The sequence below is a fragment of the Aptenodytes forsteri genome, unplaced genomic scaffold (assembly GCF_000699145.1).
Source record: "Aptenodytes forsteri isolate BGI_AS27 unplaced genomic scaffold, ASM69914v1 Scaffold104, whole genome shotgun sequence".
NCBI lineage: Eukaryota > Metazoa > Chordata > Aves > Sphenisciformes > Spheniscidae > Aptenodytes > Aptenodytes forsteri.
The window spans coordinates 1,630,566-1,648,047 of record NW_008795943.1 but is presented as its reverse complement, the minus strand read 5'-3'; the positions used below and the strand labels follow the sequence as shown (position 1 = coordinate 1,648,047).

General features: G+C 45.0%; 1 protein-coding gene across 1 annotated transcript in view; it reads right to left on the bottom strand.

The window, feature by feature from the left end:
• Positions 1 to 26: 26 nt before the first annotated feature.
• ATF6 (activating transcription factor 6) overlaps positions 27 to 17,482 on the bottom strand; it is an 84,492-nt gene continuing 67,036 nt past the window's right edge. The window contains exon 15 of the mRNA XM_019473664.1: positions 27 to 1,277. Coding sequence (XP_019329209.1) covers positions 1,069 to 1,277 — 209 coding nt within the window. The 3' untranslated portion in view covers positions 27 to 1,068. The remainder of the gene's footprint in view (positions 1,278 to 17,482) is intronic.

The window sequence follows — 17,482 nt, the reverse complement described above, 5'->3', positions numbered from 1 at the left end:
TGGGGGGATGTGGGGGGTGGGTGTGTGTTCGTACACACATACGTCTGTACGTACACACTGCCTGGGAGGGCAGCCCAGGCCCTGTACCACCCAGGTGCCCTGCTTGCGGGGTCCAACCAAGGGACTCCCCCGGCAGGGTGACCCCCCCCGGGAGCGAGACCACGCTTCATAGCAGTGCAGGTCCTTCTGCTCATAGTGCTTTGGCTGTAAGTGTGGGTTCCCACCAACCCAGTGGGTGGCTGGGGCTGGGCTGCCCCACGGCACTGCTGCAACCCTGGGCAGCAGCCCACCACTTCCTGGCAAGGAGGCTGCATGGGCAGGGATTTGGGGCAGGCATGTGGCTGTGCATGGGGGTGACAAGGAGCAGGACTGTCCAGCCAGGCCCAGCACAGCCACTCCGGCAGAGGAGGGATGCTCCCAGGGCGCAGGGCCAGGGCTGGGGTGGCGGGGTGCAGCACACCAGCATGGGGTGCAGGGCTGCAGCTCTCCCTGCACCTGCAGCTGGGAGATGGATACCGCTTCCTCCTGCTGCCTAGAGTGCACTGAGGCGGGGGGGGGGAGCCTGATCTCAAGCATGGGCCTTCGCAGCAGTGTCTCTGGGCATGACCCCAGCGCTCAGCACCCCACCTCAGGGGACGGTTTAACAGGGACAAAAAAACCCCCCAAAAAAACAAAAACCAAAAAAACCCCACCAAACCCACAAAAAACCCCCCACAATTATGGACAGAGCATAAGTAGCAAGGATGGCTCGTGTCCCACCGGTGCACCAGCTGCTGATGCTGACACCAGGACTGCAGCAGCGTGCATCACCTGCACCCCTGACACCTGGCATCGCACGCTGCATGGATCCCCCAGGCCTGTCCTTGGCGAGGGGCCAGCTGAGCTGTATAATCCCTGGGCAGGATGCAGCCATTGGGTAGGGTCAGGCACAGGAATGGGCTAAGCGGCGTCTGCCCTTGCTGTGCCGATGTGCCAGGAGCCCTGGGGACCCGTCACCGAAGGGGCTCAGTCTGGCAGCAGGACCTGCTGCATGCCAGGTGCACGGGCCACGCAGCTACGCCTCAGGAGCTACTGCAGGGATTTGACAATAGCCCTAAGGGCATGGGGCATCTCCGTGACGGAGGGAGACGCGCTGTAGAAGGTGTTGGTGTGATTTCTGCGCTGCTCTCGGAGATACGGAGGGACAGATGAACTTTTGATGTGGAGGATCCTGGTGTCCATCACTTCGCAATCGATCTGCATCATCACCTCGTAGTCCTGCCCATTGATCACATTCTCAGCAAAAGTAAGAAGAAAGAAAAACAAAAAAAAGTCAGACTTAGCCCTGCAAGCTAGTGACCTAACGGCACCAAACCCAGAGCTTTCTGGACCTTTTTTTTTCTGGAGCAGGAGCTGGAGGGGGGAACCCCTTCCTTTTTGCAGCTCCACACATGGAGCTCCATCTCACACAGCACGGCCCCCAGCTTGCTCATGACACCTCAAAGGGCCCAGGCCACGCTTAGCATGTGCAGTCACACCTAGAAATTAATGTAAGTCTTTTCCACTTCTTCATCTGCACATAATTACTGATGGAGTTTGCCTTGTATAACATTTATTACTGAACTGTTGTTCTTGAGCCACTAAAGCGTAGGGGTGATTGAAGATAGGGCTTATTTAAGAAAGCTGAATGTTTCACTTTCTTTTTATTGGTTTAAGAATACTGTAACCCTCTTGACACTGATGATCTAGAAGAATTTATTCACCAGATTATTAATAAAAAAACCTCAAAATGTTCTCTCTCAAAAGAATTAACTGCACCTCATTACCATGCTGACCTGGCTGTTGTACTTGCATGACATTGTGGTGTGACACTGGACAAGGTCATTACCCTTGAGAGGCCTCCAGTCACGGGGAGACCCAGGCCAGCACATGGCACCCTGGCGCAAGGGCATGCCAGGCTGCACCACCCCGGCGCGGCCCCAGGCTGGGCATGTCTGCTGCTGCAGAAGCTCCTGGGCTTGCAGGCAAAGGCTGTGCACATGGTCAGCATCTGCTGCCTGGATCTAAAGGTGGAAGACTATTCCTTGCATAGACAGTGTGTCCAGGAATGCGAGAGCCAAGATCGAATTTCCAGGCACGACCAATCCTTGCCTTTCAGAGTCAGAAACGCTGACTGCCATCAGCAGGGTTTTCTTTCTGTGCTAAGGAGGATAGAAGATCACCTAATGGAAAGCGTATGGATTGGAGGAATGCAATATACATTACTAATTTTTACTGTTTTCCTGGATTAACTCTGACTCTGGATGACAGCTGACAACCGCGGCCGGACCCTCTTGTACCCCACGCCACCTGTAGAAGCCATTAGATCAGCTATGTCTGGTATAGTAATGAAAAGCAGGAGCAAACCCTTGCTAAGGGGGCTGAGAGCCTGCAAGGGAAATCAAAGCTCCCACCTGCAGAAATTAAATGGAAAAAGCTCCGTATGTGCCACTGAGTGACCGAGGCCAGGAGCAGCTGTGCATGTCCCTGTGCCACTGATCCAAACACCCCGACAAGCGCCTCGTCCCTCCTGGCCGCGGTGCTGCTGATAAAGCCCTGCCATAGCTTCAGGTGCTGTGTCCACAGGTGGGACCCTTTTTGAGGCCATCCCTCCAGGTCACTCCCTCTCTCATCCTTTGGATGTGCTCTTGGTTCTCACCCAACAGGCTCAGGACCAGACAGCGGAGAGGGCTGGGCTGGTGGTGCTGCTCAGGACAGGGGCTGCATGGGGCAGCTGGGGGCACAAGGAGAAGCTGGCGGGGGGGTAAGATTCTGGCCTTTGGGCCGGAGAGAGCAAACGGGAACAGATCGGCTCCCTGTGACACAGCAAGCTGAAAACACAGCTCCTCAGCTTTCATGTTGCAGACAGCTCAACAGGACCCCAGCTATGTGGGAAAATGTGCTCCAAAGCCACATACGGGTGAGGTGGGATGGGACAGCAGCCAGGGCCAGGAAAACCTCTCGGTAAGGCAGTAAGACTTTCCCGCGTCTGCCCGCAGCAGCCAGCACAGCGGCCTATTGTTAGGTTCCCTGGCAGGGGAGGTTCCCGGCACAACCCGGAGGAGAACAGCAATCCCGGAGAGCAGCCCACGCGAGGGAGGGAGCTGCACTGTGTGGGTGGCAGCGGGGAGCATGGGAACTGGATCAGCCCATCTCAGCCAGCCAGGATTCCGCTTCTCCCAGCGCTGACACAGGCTCCCCCCGCAACTAACTGGACCATGATTAAGTAAGCCACAGCTCTGCTACCCTGTGCAAGAGGTGCTGTGTCTTCTGAGGCCACCACAGCTGAGATAGCTGGGAGGAATCACGCTCACAACGAGCCTCTCTGGCCAGCAGGCGTGGAGGGGACTCACACACCCAACTCAGACATTCGCAAAGTGCCTGAATCCTGCCCTGCGCATGTGAATTAGCACAGGAATGACACTTGGCTTTAAAGACAGGTATCCAATTCTTTCCTCTTTTGGGTTGAAGGCACTGTGGATGAAGAGCTGCTGCAGGAAGCCTCTGCAAAGGGTCTCGTCTCACAGGGATGAGGACAGTAGCAGGAATGGCTCAATTCCCACTACAGACATTTCTAGCAGCCTTTCTCATTACTGTTAGCATCAAAATAATGTAGAAGAGGAGGTAGGATTTTCCGCAGAGACAGCAGTTGCTGCTTGGTGATGGTGCTGGGCACCTAGACCAGCTGTGTTCAAAGGAGCAGTCTGAAAGCCATGCCAGCCCCAAGATGCCTGGCCACCATCGGAGAGCCCTGCCTGGCCCACCCCAGCCCAGAGGGTGGAGGGGCTGATGCTCTGTGCCAGCACATGTGATGCTCTCAGCAAAACAACAGGCAAACGTGACCTGAATGCAGCCAGCGCAACCCGATGTTTGGAGAGACTAGCTCACTGTCAAAGGGGCAGGCATTGCAAAAATGATTCCACATGGCTCCGTCCTGAGCTCGATGCCATTAAACTGTTTCATGATCTGGATGAGGAATAGAGAGCATACTTATAAGATTCCTGGAAGATGGTAAACTGGAGAGATTTCAACCACCTTGGAGTATTGGATTAGACTGCAGTTTCGATAAAAGAGAGAAGCTGTCCAAAATCTTTAGGATGCATTTCAACCAAGGCCAGAGCGAAGTACAACGCTCAGGAGAACTGGAAAACATGAGTACAAAATGGGGCCAGGCAGAAGCACTGCAGAAAAAGCTTGAGGACTGCAGAGGATCACTGTGTATAAGCCAAGAGCATGACAGGACTAGAAATGATCAGACTGATTTTAAGAGAAACCGATTTATCTTTGACCAAGTTTTTAATGATAACGAAATATAAGCCCTGGATGAACCTACCTCGGGAGACCAGAGGGTCTTCGTGACTGGCAGTTTTTAAGGAAAGGCTGGACGACTGCCTGTCAGACAAGACCTGGGGTACCTGACCCTCCCTTGGCACAGGCACAGGCACTCGCAGTCGCTCGTGGTCCCTCTAGCCTTGCCTTTCTGTGAGCTGCAGGTGCCTATTCATGACTGAAGCCCCTCAGGGTAGACTGCAACCGATCACTACAGAGCCCAGGTCCACAAAGAAGCTGACATACATCAACTGAGCTGTGATGACTGTCTGTCTGCTCTTTGCTCATGACAAAGACAAGGCAGTGCAACTTGGGTGAAGCCCTTTCAGTGAAATTTGAGCTGACATTTGCCACAGGGTAGGGAGGCATACCAGCCAGCGCCCACGGTTCAGAAGGCAGTGAGAACACTGCTGTGCCATGTTTCCTTGATGGTCAGTTTAAATCCAATGGCTACGTAGTTGGACACGTTCAGCTGTGCTATTCCTAATCCCCTGTCAGCAAGTGGGCAATATCTGGAGTAGAGCTGTGGGTTCTCCAGGGGACCCTGTGGTCTGACCTCATCCACAGAACAGGCCAACAATTCTGCCTTGTGATTCCCGCATCAGACCTTTTAAAAATAGGCTTTCTTTCCTTCCCCTTCCACGGGGCCATCCAGCAGTACCAACATCTGGGAGACACCAATGGAGCACAAGATGGGTTTTCTAGAGAGGCCATGATGAGCGTTGAGCTTGGCAGTTGCGTGTGGCTGATCCCTGGAGGGCTCAGTGTACGTAACCAGTGCTTTCTCTCAACGCTCAGGTCAGCCGTGTACCGCACTGCCTGAGCACACACCCATCACACCGCACAGCCCTCTGCAAAGAGGCAGACACAGGCAGGGCTGTCTGCAGGCAGGACCGACAGCTCAAAGTTGCTGCCTGCTGCTGCTGCTGGTTTGTTGGCTGGAAGGTCAGCACTGCCAACCTGTGTTACACAGGGATGCTTAATAGCTCAGAGCAACACCGATACTGAATTATTTCTAAAGTTTATTGTGTTGAATTACCTAGGACTGATGTTTTGTGGGATTACATAAGCGAAAACACAGGAACGGATCTCCTGTAGAGGTGTCTCGATTTATAAATAGATTTATTGCTCCTCTTTGAAGTTCAGAACATACAGCCATTCAAACGGCCTCAGGCTTAAGAAGCTATCCTTCCCAGGCCAAAAGGCTGTGTTGCACTTAATTATTTGTTAACAGGTTTAAAAGCCGTCCTTCAGATGATAGACTATTTTAAATTAACAGCAAAGGTAATTGTGCCAAGCATTGCTGTTCTCTGACTGCACCTCCTCAAAGAGGCTCGCTGGTTCTCACAGACTGTACCAAACTCCCAGCACAAGCTTGGTCTAGGGAACAGAGATCTAATTCCTCAGCGCGGCTCTCTAGGGTTTATGGCAGCTCCTCTTAAAAACAAACATGTTGCAAGACCCAACTGATGAAAGCTGGAATCAGCAGTCCAAACCAAGAACATTTAGCAAATAAGGCGGAGGGTAATAACTACTGTTATAAATTACCAAAGATGATGGAAGATTGTCTTCATATTGAAGTACTAGATTTTCAAAACTGGCTTATTAGAAAGACCATAAAACCAAAGTCCTCCTTCTCCCCTTAGTAGTACTGACACATATCAACCAGTTGAATGTTCAAATGTCTGTCTTTGAGATCAAGCATCTACTTCTATAAGAGATGCTGTCTTAGAGAAAGGCAGAAGACAGGCAGAGGGCTTGAGAGGCAGGCAATGAAAATCTTAGTGTCTGTTCTGCAGTAAGTCAGAACAAACAGTGACGTGAATTGCCTCTCTAGACTCAAACTCTATACACATCAGTGGGCTGTTTGGCCCTATGGATGCAGTCACAGGACAGGAAAAAGTTATTCTGGTAATTTACCCTTTCCCACTTATATGCACCCTCCCCACAAAGCTTTGCTACAGGAAAGCGCTTGTCTCGAAAACTGCACAATTTGCAGAGAGGCTGCAACAGAGCTCCCCTGAAATACCACCTGACCTTGTGAAGTGTTTCAAGGCTGTAACCAACCACCATGGAAGAGCTTTGCAGCTTTCTGAAGACGTGCTCATGCCTTAGGTACACTGATAGAGCCTTGTTCTACTAAATCAACTACGAATTTCGCCTTACCCCTGGCAGTCCCACAGTGGACTACCCAAAAAATACTCCATGAGACCAATACTGTATAATTCAGGGCCTGGGCCACTGATTTGACATTCCCCCATCCTAAGACTATTCTCTACAGCCCCAACTGCCTTTGCAGTAGATAACCCACATACCTACTGGCTGCTTTCTTAGTAGGTGACTTGTAAAAGTGGTCAGAACCTGCCCGGCTCTACTCCCACACTGTGCTCACTGAATATACAGTTAAAGCTAGTGTCGACCACATAGATCTGGACTACATGTCCTCGCTTCTGCTGGTAAGATACAGGGAGGGAAATCACTTGCCCCATCTTTACTTTAACTACCTGTCTTTGTCAGTAAGGCTAGAGAATCATCCCCTCCTCATGGACAACAGCATAGAGTGAATTTGCTATCCATGAAACCAGTTTAGTTGATGTCAAAGTTAGGTGCCAGGGAATTATCTCTGTGTAAGGTGTTACAAAACCAATAACTCTTTTAAAACCATCTTTGCTGAACAGCTACTCACGCCCTTTATACTTTCCACATTTCCTTCTAACGAGAAAGCCTGCTTTACCACACCAGATTCCAAAGACAGTCAGTGTCAGTGTTTAAATTAACACTTGGAGCCCCTTCTGCAGCCCCGTCTATCACACTGGCAGGAACCTAGGCAGCTTTCAAAGAGCCACTGTATGTGTTCCAGTACCTGGTTGCTTTGTGCTAGCTGTGCCAAGCTGACAATGCTAAAGTTTGGTTTAGATAACAATTTAGCACCAAACTACCCAAACAATTTATAGCACAACCTGCCCTGGCCCAAAACAGAGCTTATGTCTAGGGCAGCACAGAGTTCAGAAAGCGCAAGCTTCAGAAGAAGATGAGGGCACCAGCTGCACACAGATCTGGGGCTGGCCTGTTGAAGGGCTGCAGCTGTCCCCAGACATAATTCAGGGGGCTTTCTCCGCTCTGTCACTTCTGCAATCTTCCATCTCATCACCACTGAGCAGCCCTGACTGTCCTACCCAGCACATCTGGACAATGTTTCCATCTGAAGGGTTGGTATACACTACCAAATAAGTATATAAATGAAGCAGTGTTACTGTAACAGCTACCAAGACTAAAAATACACTCACTGCAACAACGCAGCAGGGTTCGTAAAACATTTACAGATTTGCTTGTTAGACAGGATTGTTTGAGGCAAGGGAGAAAGTCATATTGTGACCCAAATAACTTCTCTTTTTAAAAGCAAATTCCTGCTTGGAACTATTTCCAAACAAACCAGTTGCAATGGTGTCACCTCTGTGGACTCAGCTGTCCTCAGTCCCTGACACAGGTTAAGTGAGATCCTAGGCATTTCAGTTGTCCAGGTCTCCTAGCACCTCTCAAACAGTGAGCCAGGCTGCTGGGTCTATATGCATACAGGAACAGGGGCCATGGTCAGAAACACTGGATCCACATAATCAAAGTCACTTTGACGAGCAACAAGCTGACAGCAAGGAGACAGGGTCTCTCCCCATGTCTGTGCTGTTGGAGCATTGGTGCCAGGGGCTATCCAAGGGGGATATATACAGGCATGGGGGGTAAGCAAGAAAACTGGAGGAAACAAGCCCTCTGCGGCCTCCTAAGTAAATAATGGAGCCACAGGAGAGATCGGCACTGGCTGTGGATGAGGAGCACAACATGCCCTTAGCTTACACCACTACGTGATCTTTGGAAAAGGCCAGCGCCTGTGGGCAACGTGGTCAGTGGCAGATCTGTGCCAGATGTGCTTTGCAGTACCTGGTCCAGACTGGGAGGTCTCAGGGAGAGGGAAGGAAAGTTGGCTCTTCCCAGGGACCATTTCCCACCTGATCTTCCACCTCCCCTTCCAATCTTCTTTCATGCTGCACAGTCACTTCCCTCTAAGAGAAAGAGCATGAGCTACAGAGGAGAGGGCCCAGTATGGCTCTACTGTGATTGCTCCTGTTGTTTTGGAGAGGGAGCCAATGGCGATCTCAAGAAGAGAAGATCAGAATCACCAGTGTTAACCCTCCCAGGCACATCATTTAAAGCTCCCTCAGGTAGAGTATTTCTCGGAAATACTGAGACATTTTTGACAGCACTGGCTGTGCATATGCGTGTTGTTGGCAGGGTATCATTGCTGCAGGATGGCCACATTTGAAACCTAACCAGCTGTGGCAATGCTAATGACAAGGAGAAAAAAAAAAAAAAAAAAAAAAAAAAAAAAAAAAAAAAAAAAAAAAAAAAAAAAAAAAAAAAAAAAAAAAAAAAAAAAAAAAAAAAAAAAAAAAAAAAAAAAAAAAAAAAAAAAAAAAAAAAAAAAAAAAAAAAAAAAAAAAAAAAAAAAAAAAAAAAAAAAAAAAAAAAAAAAAAAAAAAAAAAAAAAAAAAAAAAAAAAAAAAAAAAAAAAAAAAAAAAAAAAAAAAAAAAAAAAAAAAAAAAAAAAAAAAAAAAAAAAAAAAAAAAAAAAAAAAAAAAAAAAAAAAAAAAAAAAAAAAAAAAAAAAAAAAAAAAAAAAAAAAAAAAAAAAAAAAAAAAAAAAAAAAAAAAAAAAAAAAAAAAAAAAAAAAAAAAAAAAAAAAAAAAAAAAAAAAAAAAAAAAAAAAAAAAAAAAAAAAAAAAAAAAAAAAAAAAAAAAAAAAAAAAAAAAAAAAAAAAAAAAAAAAAAAAAAAAAAAAAAAAAAAAAAAAAAAAAAAAAAAAAAAAAAAAAAAAAAAAAAAAAAAAAAAAAAAAAAAAAAAAAAAAAAAAAAAAAAAAAAAAAAAAAAAAAAAAAAAAAAAAAAAAAAAAAAAAAAAAAAAAAAAAAAAAAAAAAAAAAAAAAAAAAAAAAAAAAAAAAAAAAAAAAAAAAAAAAAAAAAAAAAAAAAAAAAAAAAAAAAAAAAAAAAAAAAAAAAAAAAAAAAAAAAAAAAAAAAAAAAAAAAAAAAAAAAAAAAAAAAAAAAAAAAGAAAACTAAGACAAGGGGCAAAGCAGTTCTGCTGCACAGAAAGCTCTCTTGGGAGTGAAGGACAGAGGCTGGAGAGAGAGCAACTCTGTTAGGCAGAACCATCCCATGCCTGCTTGGGAGGCACAAAACATATAAACAAACTCCCCACACAGCCTGCAAATCCAGACATACCCACTTACAAGACAAATAACTGTACACAGGAGAGTAGCCTAAAAAGGCATTCCGGTAGAGGCTTCTTTCAAGAACAAGGGCTGAAGGGCTTGTCCCAGGACAGCACACAGGGGACTGCTCCCTCTGAGTGCAGCAGGGAGGGACCGGGAGGCGTGGGCATGTTCCCTTTGGTCCCCATCATGGGTCTAGCATCCTACAGATGCTGCTAGAGCTGGAAAACCTTTCTGGCCCAATGCTAACTTTGGTTTTAAACGCTAGCAAGCTCCTCCTTTTCCCGCTGTGCTGGCGGACTGGCCACTCTCCTTTTCTAGCCTTGGTACTGCCTAAGGACGGCTGTTCTGCACAGGCAGGAGAGCAAAGTCCTGGCAGCAAAGTCCCATCCAACCTGTGCTTCTGCCTCTAACAGTGACCAGTAGCAGAAGCAAAAGTCAGGGCAAGCATGTACTTTTGGTGATATATGAAATAGTAAGTAACTGCTTCCCAGACACCTTATCTACACCATTCATGGTTCTTCAGGTTCTGCTATAACCCCTCCCCCAGCCATTGCTGTCAAATTCAACAGTCACTATGGTAGGGAAGCTGTTACACTTAACGTTCATTCCTGTTGCTTTTTCTCCTGCGTCTTTCATTGTTTTATATATCTATAAACACCTATGACCAAAAATGCATAGTATTGAAGATGGGGATTTGGCAGGGCTGTAATGATGGTTTATGCTTTGTTTTTCACTCCCTCTCTAAAAAATTATATTGCTTTTCTTCCTTGTCTAAGCTGACACTTCGGGGAAGGATGCGCAGTGGCTTCCTCTGAGCAGTAACAGCTCAGCTACCTGTCACTGCATGTTTGGTCAGGAACACTTTTCCCACGTAAATTCTTTTGCATTTTTTCACACCAAGTTTTACCTGCTGAATAGAATTTCACTCCTTCCCAAGATCTTCCAGCCTGTGCCTGGAGATGCAGGGGCAGTGACCCCAGCACAGGCCTGCATGGGAGTCTACTGGTAACATCCCCTTCATTGCAAAATGTGACCATCTGTTTCCACCTTTCATTTGCACCTTTTAGGGAGATACCAATCCACAAGTGACCCTTCCCTCTTGCCTCACAAAAACTTGCTTTCTTTTAGCAGTTTCTGAAGAACTACTTTTTTCCAAGTTTTTTGAACACTCAGGTATGTTATTGTGCTGAAGAGACCACCCTTATCCTCACACTCGCTATCCCTCTGAGGCCTGTGATGGAGCACTAAGGTAGGACTTTCCTCTGCAGAAGCTGTGCTAGCTCTTCCCAATCTATCGTATGTATGTCCCCAGGCATGCTCAACTCTCACAGATTCAGCCAGCTTGTGCAAAAGTGAGACTCGATTTTTTACAGTTCCTGAGGCCATTTTAAAAAAGTTTGCCTCATTTGTCACTTGCCATTCTCCTGGTAATTATATAGCCTCAGTAGTTAACACCAGCACAAGAACTTTTTGCTCTTTCCTTCAACAGTGCTGACTTCAACTTTAAGTGCTCTTTCACACCTTGGTCATCTACAGGCACTAGGGATTCCCTGGCAGGCGTTCTCTGAAAACTGTTTTTACTATTTTTTTATGCCTCAGGCACACTGTTCCTCAGTATCTTTTTCTGGCTTGACTTCTTATGGTTTGACATTTAGTCTGCCAGAAATCGTGCTCTTTTTTCTATTCCCTCATTTGGCTACAACATCTATTGTTTAAAAGATATCTTCTTACTTCTATGAATCTACTTTAATGTGTTACTTAAGCCTGTCGGATTTCTTGGGGTCCTTTTAAAGACTTTTGCACTGAGCTTTTAATCTTTAATCAATCTTCATACCATTTGCCAGCATTTTACCCTATTGGTTTTTCTTTCAATATGTTTTCCTATTCTTATTTAGCCCTTCCCTTTGAACTGTAGTATGTACTTCACCATTTCAATTTGTAGGCACTTACCGATAAAATTAATTTAACTATTTGACTTCATTTTTTTTCAAGAGGCAGCGTCACTTTTTCATTGACATGCACCTTCTCTATCACCCAATATTATTTGTATCCTAGGGTTAGCATCTCACTGATTTAAGAGTGAAGGCTGGTGTGAGCCTGTATTCACTTACAGTTGAAATGTCTTTATAGGTTGGATGGTATCCAAAGAGCGAGCTGAATTTTCCACCTGTCTCACTTGGATACATAAAATTACCTCATTTATTTAGATACTGTGATCAGCTCTTGCTCATAGAAGAATATTTTTAACACTATCTCTGTGAAGATCCTGTCTGAGTGGGGTGAGCGCTTTCCTCTACGTGAACTTCTCTGATTCAATGCATTTGCCAGTTAATTAAAAAAATATCATATACACATGCTGCAGAGTGCCTATCTGAACATGGCACACTAATAAAAGGGAGACGTCCATTCCAAAGATTTCTGTTTCCCAGCTACAGCAACAGGAGATTTACAGCTTTAATATATGAATCCTGCTCTGAAACAGAGGTGCCTCCTTTCTCATGGTGAGGGGCAGCTCGGGCTGGCAATCATTTCTTCATCCACATTCACCCAGAAGGCATTTGTGCTGTACTGGGATATGCCATGGTCTTTTCACCTGGGGCTACTATAGAATAAGACAGGATGGAGGCAGATGATTTACAGTGAAGTGGTGGATGACTGAAATTGAAAATGTTCTTCAGATGCTCAGCATGTATTTTTCAAATGCTTTCCTACAGCAACCCTGTTACAAAGGATCAAGCCCAGAGGACAGCCAGGAAGCACACCAGGAAGCACCAGAGGTAAGGTGGACTGGACGAAGTGGGCGAGGAAAGCCGGAGCGTGGAGGACTAGACCTGGGATATGAGAAGGCAGCAAAGGCCTCCCAGCCCTGCTGGCGGCAGTCTCCTTAGAGACTGCAATCCAAACACTGAGAAAGACTGTCTTGGACTGCTGTGTTTTTACTAATCTGTAGGTTTACTCCAGTGATGTTCTCAAGACAGAACTCATAAATGTGAACCTCCTCTACCAGCTCTGTTGCAGTCTTTTATGTTTTTACAGGGTGAGCTCATTATGGATAATTATGTTTCAGATCACTGTAGAAATAAAGAGCTACCAGTAATCAGAGTTGGCCTGTGTATCACACACATAAAACTGTGTTTGCCACCTATAATTTAACACTAAGAGGAATTATGTAATCTTGAATTTACAACATTTGAAAATGTATTACGGCAGATCAGCTGGGCTCAAGGCTAGAATTACGATGTGCTGCACAAACACAGCTCAGTGTAGCTGAGATGGCGACGGCAATCTCACAGATCGGGATGAAAATTTTCTCTTTGCTTTGCAGCACAGCTCTCGGCACAGTGCTCTCTGTAAAGCTTGGTGGGAGGGCATACCTACACGGCAGTATCAACATCCAGGGTTAAAGAACATCTAGAAGACAGGGTCTCTGCAGCAAGACGCATACTCGTTCAGTTCTAAAACGTATTTGGCTCCTTCTGCAACTCCATACTGGCATCCACACTGGCAGCTAATGTCATGGGTTTCTTTTTTCTTCTACTTTGTGGATTTTATATAAGTGTGCCTTTTATATGGAAAAAACAATCTGGTGTAATAACTCGACACTGGCATTGGAAATACTAAGTATGAAGTCCAATTAATTTATGACTCATTCTCTACCCCCTTCGTGAACAGTGTGTTCCCAAGAAAATGCCAACTGTAGCATTTATCCTGTCTATACAGGGAAGACCAGTCACACTGGGGCTTGGCCTGCTCTATCACACAAACCCCAAGAGATATTCTTTTTCGTATTAACAAAGGGGCAAAAAGGCACAGAAGATCCTCTGAAATCATCTTCCTGTTCTTTTGAATACATAAAAATAGGTTACTCATTTAGCAATTTAGGTAAACAGCTCGTTATGAAAAGTCACTGGGGAATAAGCCTTTATGATTTCATTTCTTGATCGTTTCCTGTCTAACTAAATAAACATGAACTTAAGTGACACAGATTCCATTACTTCTGTGCGTAGATTCTTGAATGATTTCTTTCATACTTTTTTGAATAATTTAATCTTCTCCTTCCTGTCAAACACAACATATATCAACAGACAATGGTTGGGAAGAGCAAAATCTCTCAAAGACAACCAAATCTGTTGAAAACTTCTATTTAATGTTGAATCTAGGCAATGATCAATTCTGATGTTCAAGGAAATGTAGTAAAGTTTGGGGGGATTATTCTGTTTTGATAAACTACGCTTCTATATAATTTTGAAAAGAGAACAAGAGTGAGAATAGCAACATCTTACAATATGACTAAAATCTATGGTTAAAATTCCTTGATTAAATCTGTTCTGCCACAATTTCAATCCTGACCTCTACAGCACAGCTTTACATGAGCACAAGAGCTGAAGTACATCTGTGACATTAGCAAACCATCCTAATTACAGCAGAGCCACAGTAATGCAACACGCTGCTTGTCCACGGCTACACACAGGAGATAGCAGACTCTCCCCCTTTCTCAGCCCAGGCTCAGTAATCGGCTGTTGCAGTGAGGTCTAACTGAGAGCTAACCATGGCTCTGATTTTTCCCTGGTCAGGCTTCACCAAACTACTTTTATTCCTCAACTGGCCGCTCAAGAAGCAGAAGGGTGGCTTTTCAAAATGGCCTGTAGACTTACAGCATGGAGACATTCTCAGATATATTTTCCTACATCCTAGTTTAGAAGTCTTGACACTTTGAAGGATTCTCAGTGACCTTCTTAAAAAACCTTAGCAGCCACCCTTCTTTCATCTCACAGATAGGTTGTAATCCTACATACACAACTTCCAGAGCCTTATGCTCATAATCCATAGCTTGTAAGGCTGTGCTGAGTTCTCAGCAATTTCTGCTAAATCCAGAGGTAAAAGCAGAAACAATGAGAGAAGTATCTCTACAGATCATGCTTGTGTAGCCAAGAGAGGATTCCTCTGTACCTACTGAAGTGGCATGAGCTTCTCAGTGTGGGGCCAAGGACAGCAGCTGTGAGAGGGAGCCACAGGGATTAAGATTTGGCTTCTAACATGAAGAGGAGAATGAACCAACAACAGCTAGAGATAGCTGGGGCCATTAGTCTCCTGGAAACCGTTCTGAAGCTATTCAAAGTGAGAGAGAAGGCTACCCAAAACGTTAAGCAGCAGCCCTCAGGGAAGTCAGCTGCCAGAAGTGGTATATATCGTTTTAGACCTTCCTCATTCAATGACTGACTGGGAATTCTGCTTCTTGCTCCAAAAGACGGAAATGGCATCTTTTGTTTGCTTGACCCTGAAAGGCAAAGGAAGTTGGAGACTTTATTTATGCAACCCCAAGACATGGGAATTTACAGAACATTGTCACTTCCCAAAGAGCTTTTATTTTTATTTTCCTTCTCAGCCTGTGTGGGTTCTGTTTGCCTTGTGGATTTTTCACAGACAGTTTGCTACCAGCCTTGGACATCTGTGAGTGGCTTTTGCACGTGGCTGTCAGTTGAAAGAACGTTCTTTGTAGCTGCATGCAAATAATCATGCTGCTTGATGGCAGAAATCCCTCCAGTTTTGATCAAAAAGCCTTACCACTGGATTTGTTATTGACCATTTTAATTAGAACGTGTATTATTTCAGAGCACTTTTGAAGTCTGTTACATCAGTATGATGATGGATGCTAGGAAGGAAGGCTGAGGGAAGTGGCAGCAATCAGAAGCTGGCCAACAAAACAGAGCACACGGACTTTGCAAAACTCGCCATCCCGTTCACAATAAACTTCTGCCTTTAGAGATTATCTTGCTGTTGTGTTTCATGAAAAAACACCCCTTAAGAGAATAGGGTTCCTTAAGAACGAGGAACATGCAAGTTATAGAGAGTCAGGAACACGAACAACTATCTCAAAGGGAGACTGAATACAAGTCCCATTGTGTGACATTAGAGGAAGGACCTATCCATAATATTTGTACAAAATTCAAAACTCTTTCTGTAATGGCTGCCAATTCCCAGAAAATGAGCCTCAGTCCTCACCAGTGGCTTTCCCATCAGGTCTCTCACTTTTGTTTGGCTGAGAGCACAGACACCAACCCTCAATTCAGAGAGAGCAAATGATGGAAGGGCTTTCACGTATGGGGAACTGTTTTGCACAGGGATCCTAAGAAGAAAAAAGGCCTTTTTGGTCTTTGTGCTGTCGCTAAGACCACCAGTACTCATAGTGAGTACACACCTGCACAGATGTTTACAGCTGCTCCCACCAAGAGAAAGTGCAAGCTGTGAGAGTATCTAACCTAATCCTAGGGAGAAATGCATTACTGAAAGTGGCTTCTTGGGCTAAACGTTGAATGCTATCTCCTACACTGAATGACTGTACATATGTTCTCACTTCTGTGTGCTGCAAGGAGAGGACTACTGGTGGTGTATGCTGTGCTGCAGAGCTGCAGGCATCCTGCAGAGACAAAAGGCTTGTGCTTGGGGTAGGAAGAGTGGCTTAGCTATGCTGTACTCTATAGATTATTTTGATCCAAAGATCAATGTTATAACCCACTCCATTTCTTACAGCAGTTAAGTAAATACAAGGCTAATGGCAGATGTTTTCACTTAAACTTCAAGAAAGGCACTGCCTATATGTCAATTTGGAATTGGTGTAATGAGCCAACAAGACTCTGAATTACAATAAAAGCAAATTTAGGAATGAAATCTACTGGAGACTTAACTGGTCTCAAGTGCATAGTTAGATTTCTAAAATAATAGCTTCAATCCAGCATAACAAACATGACTTGCTTAAAAACAAAAGCTGGAGTTTAACTGTAAATTGCAGTTGGCTTTCATTCCCATGAGAAACTGCAAGATATTTCTTCTCGGAATAACTTCTCAATAAAGCCACACCAATGGTGCCCCCAAAACCATGTACAGTGGGACTAGGACTAACAAGTTCTGCATTTTTCCCTCCAGGCTTATCAACCCTTAGGTCGCATCAGTTTTTCTGTGAGCACTGCTTGTGTCTGCAAATGGTGGGGCTCTGTCATTGGGCAGAGGCAGGTCAAAACATGGGCATGGCTGGCTGCAGGGGCCAAGGGGAGAGCTGTACTGAGGGACAGCAGCCAGCAGGGAAATGGAAGAATGGTAAAGGGCTGTGAGACCATCTGGGGAGGCAGAAATGGAGGAGCTGACAGCAAGCGCTGGCTGTGAATTGGGGGGGTGGCCCAGCAAGCTTGGAAAGGGGCTTAGAACAGGGTGGGGAAGAAGGAATTGCTAAGAGGGTAAGAGGGGAGGGATTAACATGTACCAACATGTAACAAGTTACCATACTTTAAAAAAAAAATGCTTAAACATTTAACTTATGTTAACATATTAAATATACTTAAATTATTAAACATATTTCTGTGCACCTGCACAGAAGCCCTCAGTGGGGACTTTACTGGCTTATCCTCATGCTCGCAGAGGGGCATGGGCAATTCAGGCTGACCAGGAGAAGGAGCACATAAGGAGAAAGTTACAAGGTAACGGCCATTTTTACTCTTTTCCAACATCCAACAACTGAATAGTTTTTATCAAGCTTTTATCTTGAAAATGAGTAATGGACTGTTACTGCTTTGTACAATATTGTTCTCTTAAACTTCCATGGTACTGAATGCGTACATACGCACATACACACACCCGTCTATTACAAAATTTTCTGTTGAGATTTGCCATTAGCTGCAAAGCACTAGGACTGCCACTGGCCGGACTTACCCCAACTCTTCCCTCTAAGAAAAACTCTCCAAACTGTAAACTTGATTCTGCTTTGTACACTGGTGAAAACTGCCAGACCAATCTTGCAGAACCATGTCATTAACCTCCATGCAGAGTCACGTAGGATAGTGACTGAACTCATTTTACTTCCAAATCTTTGTCTGT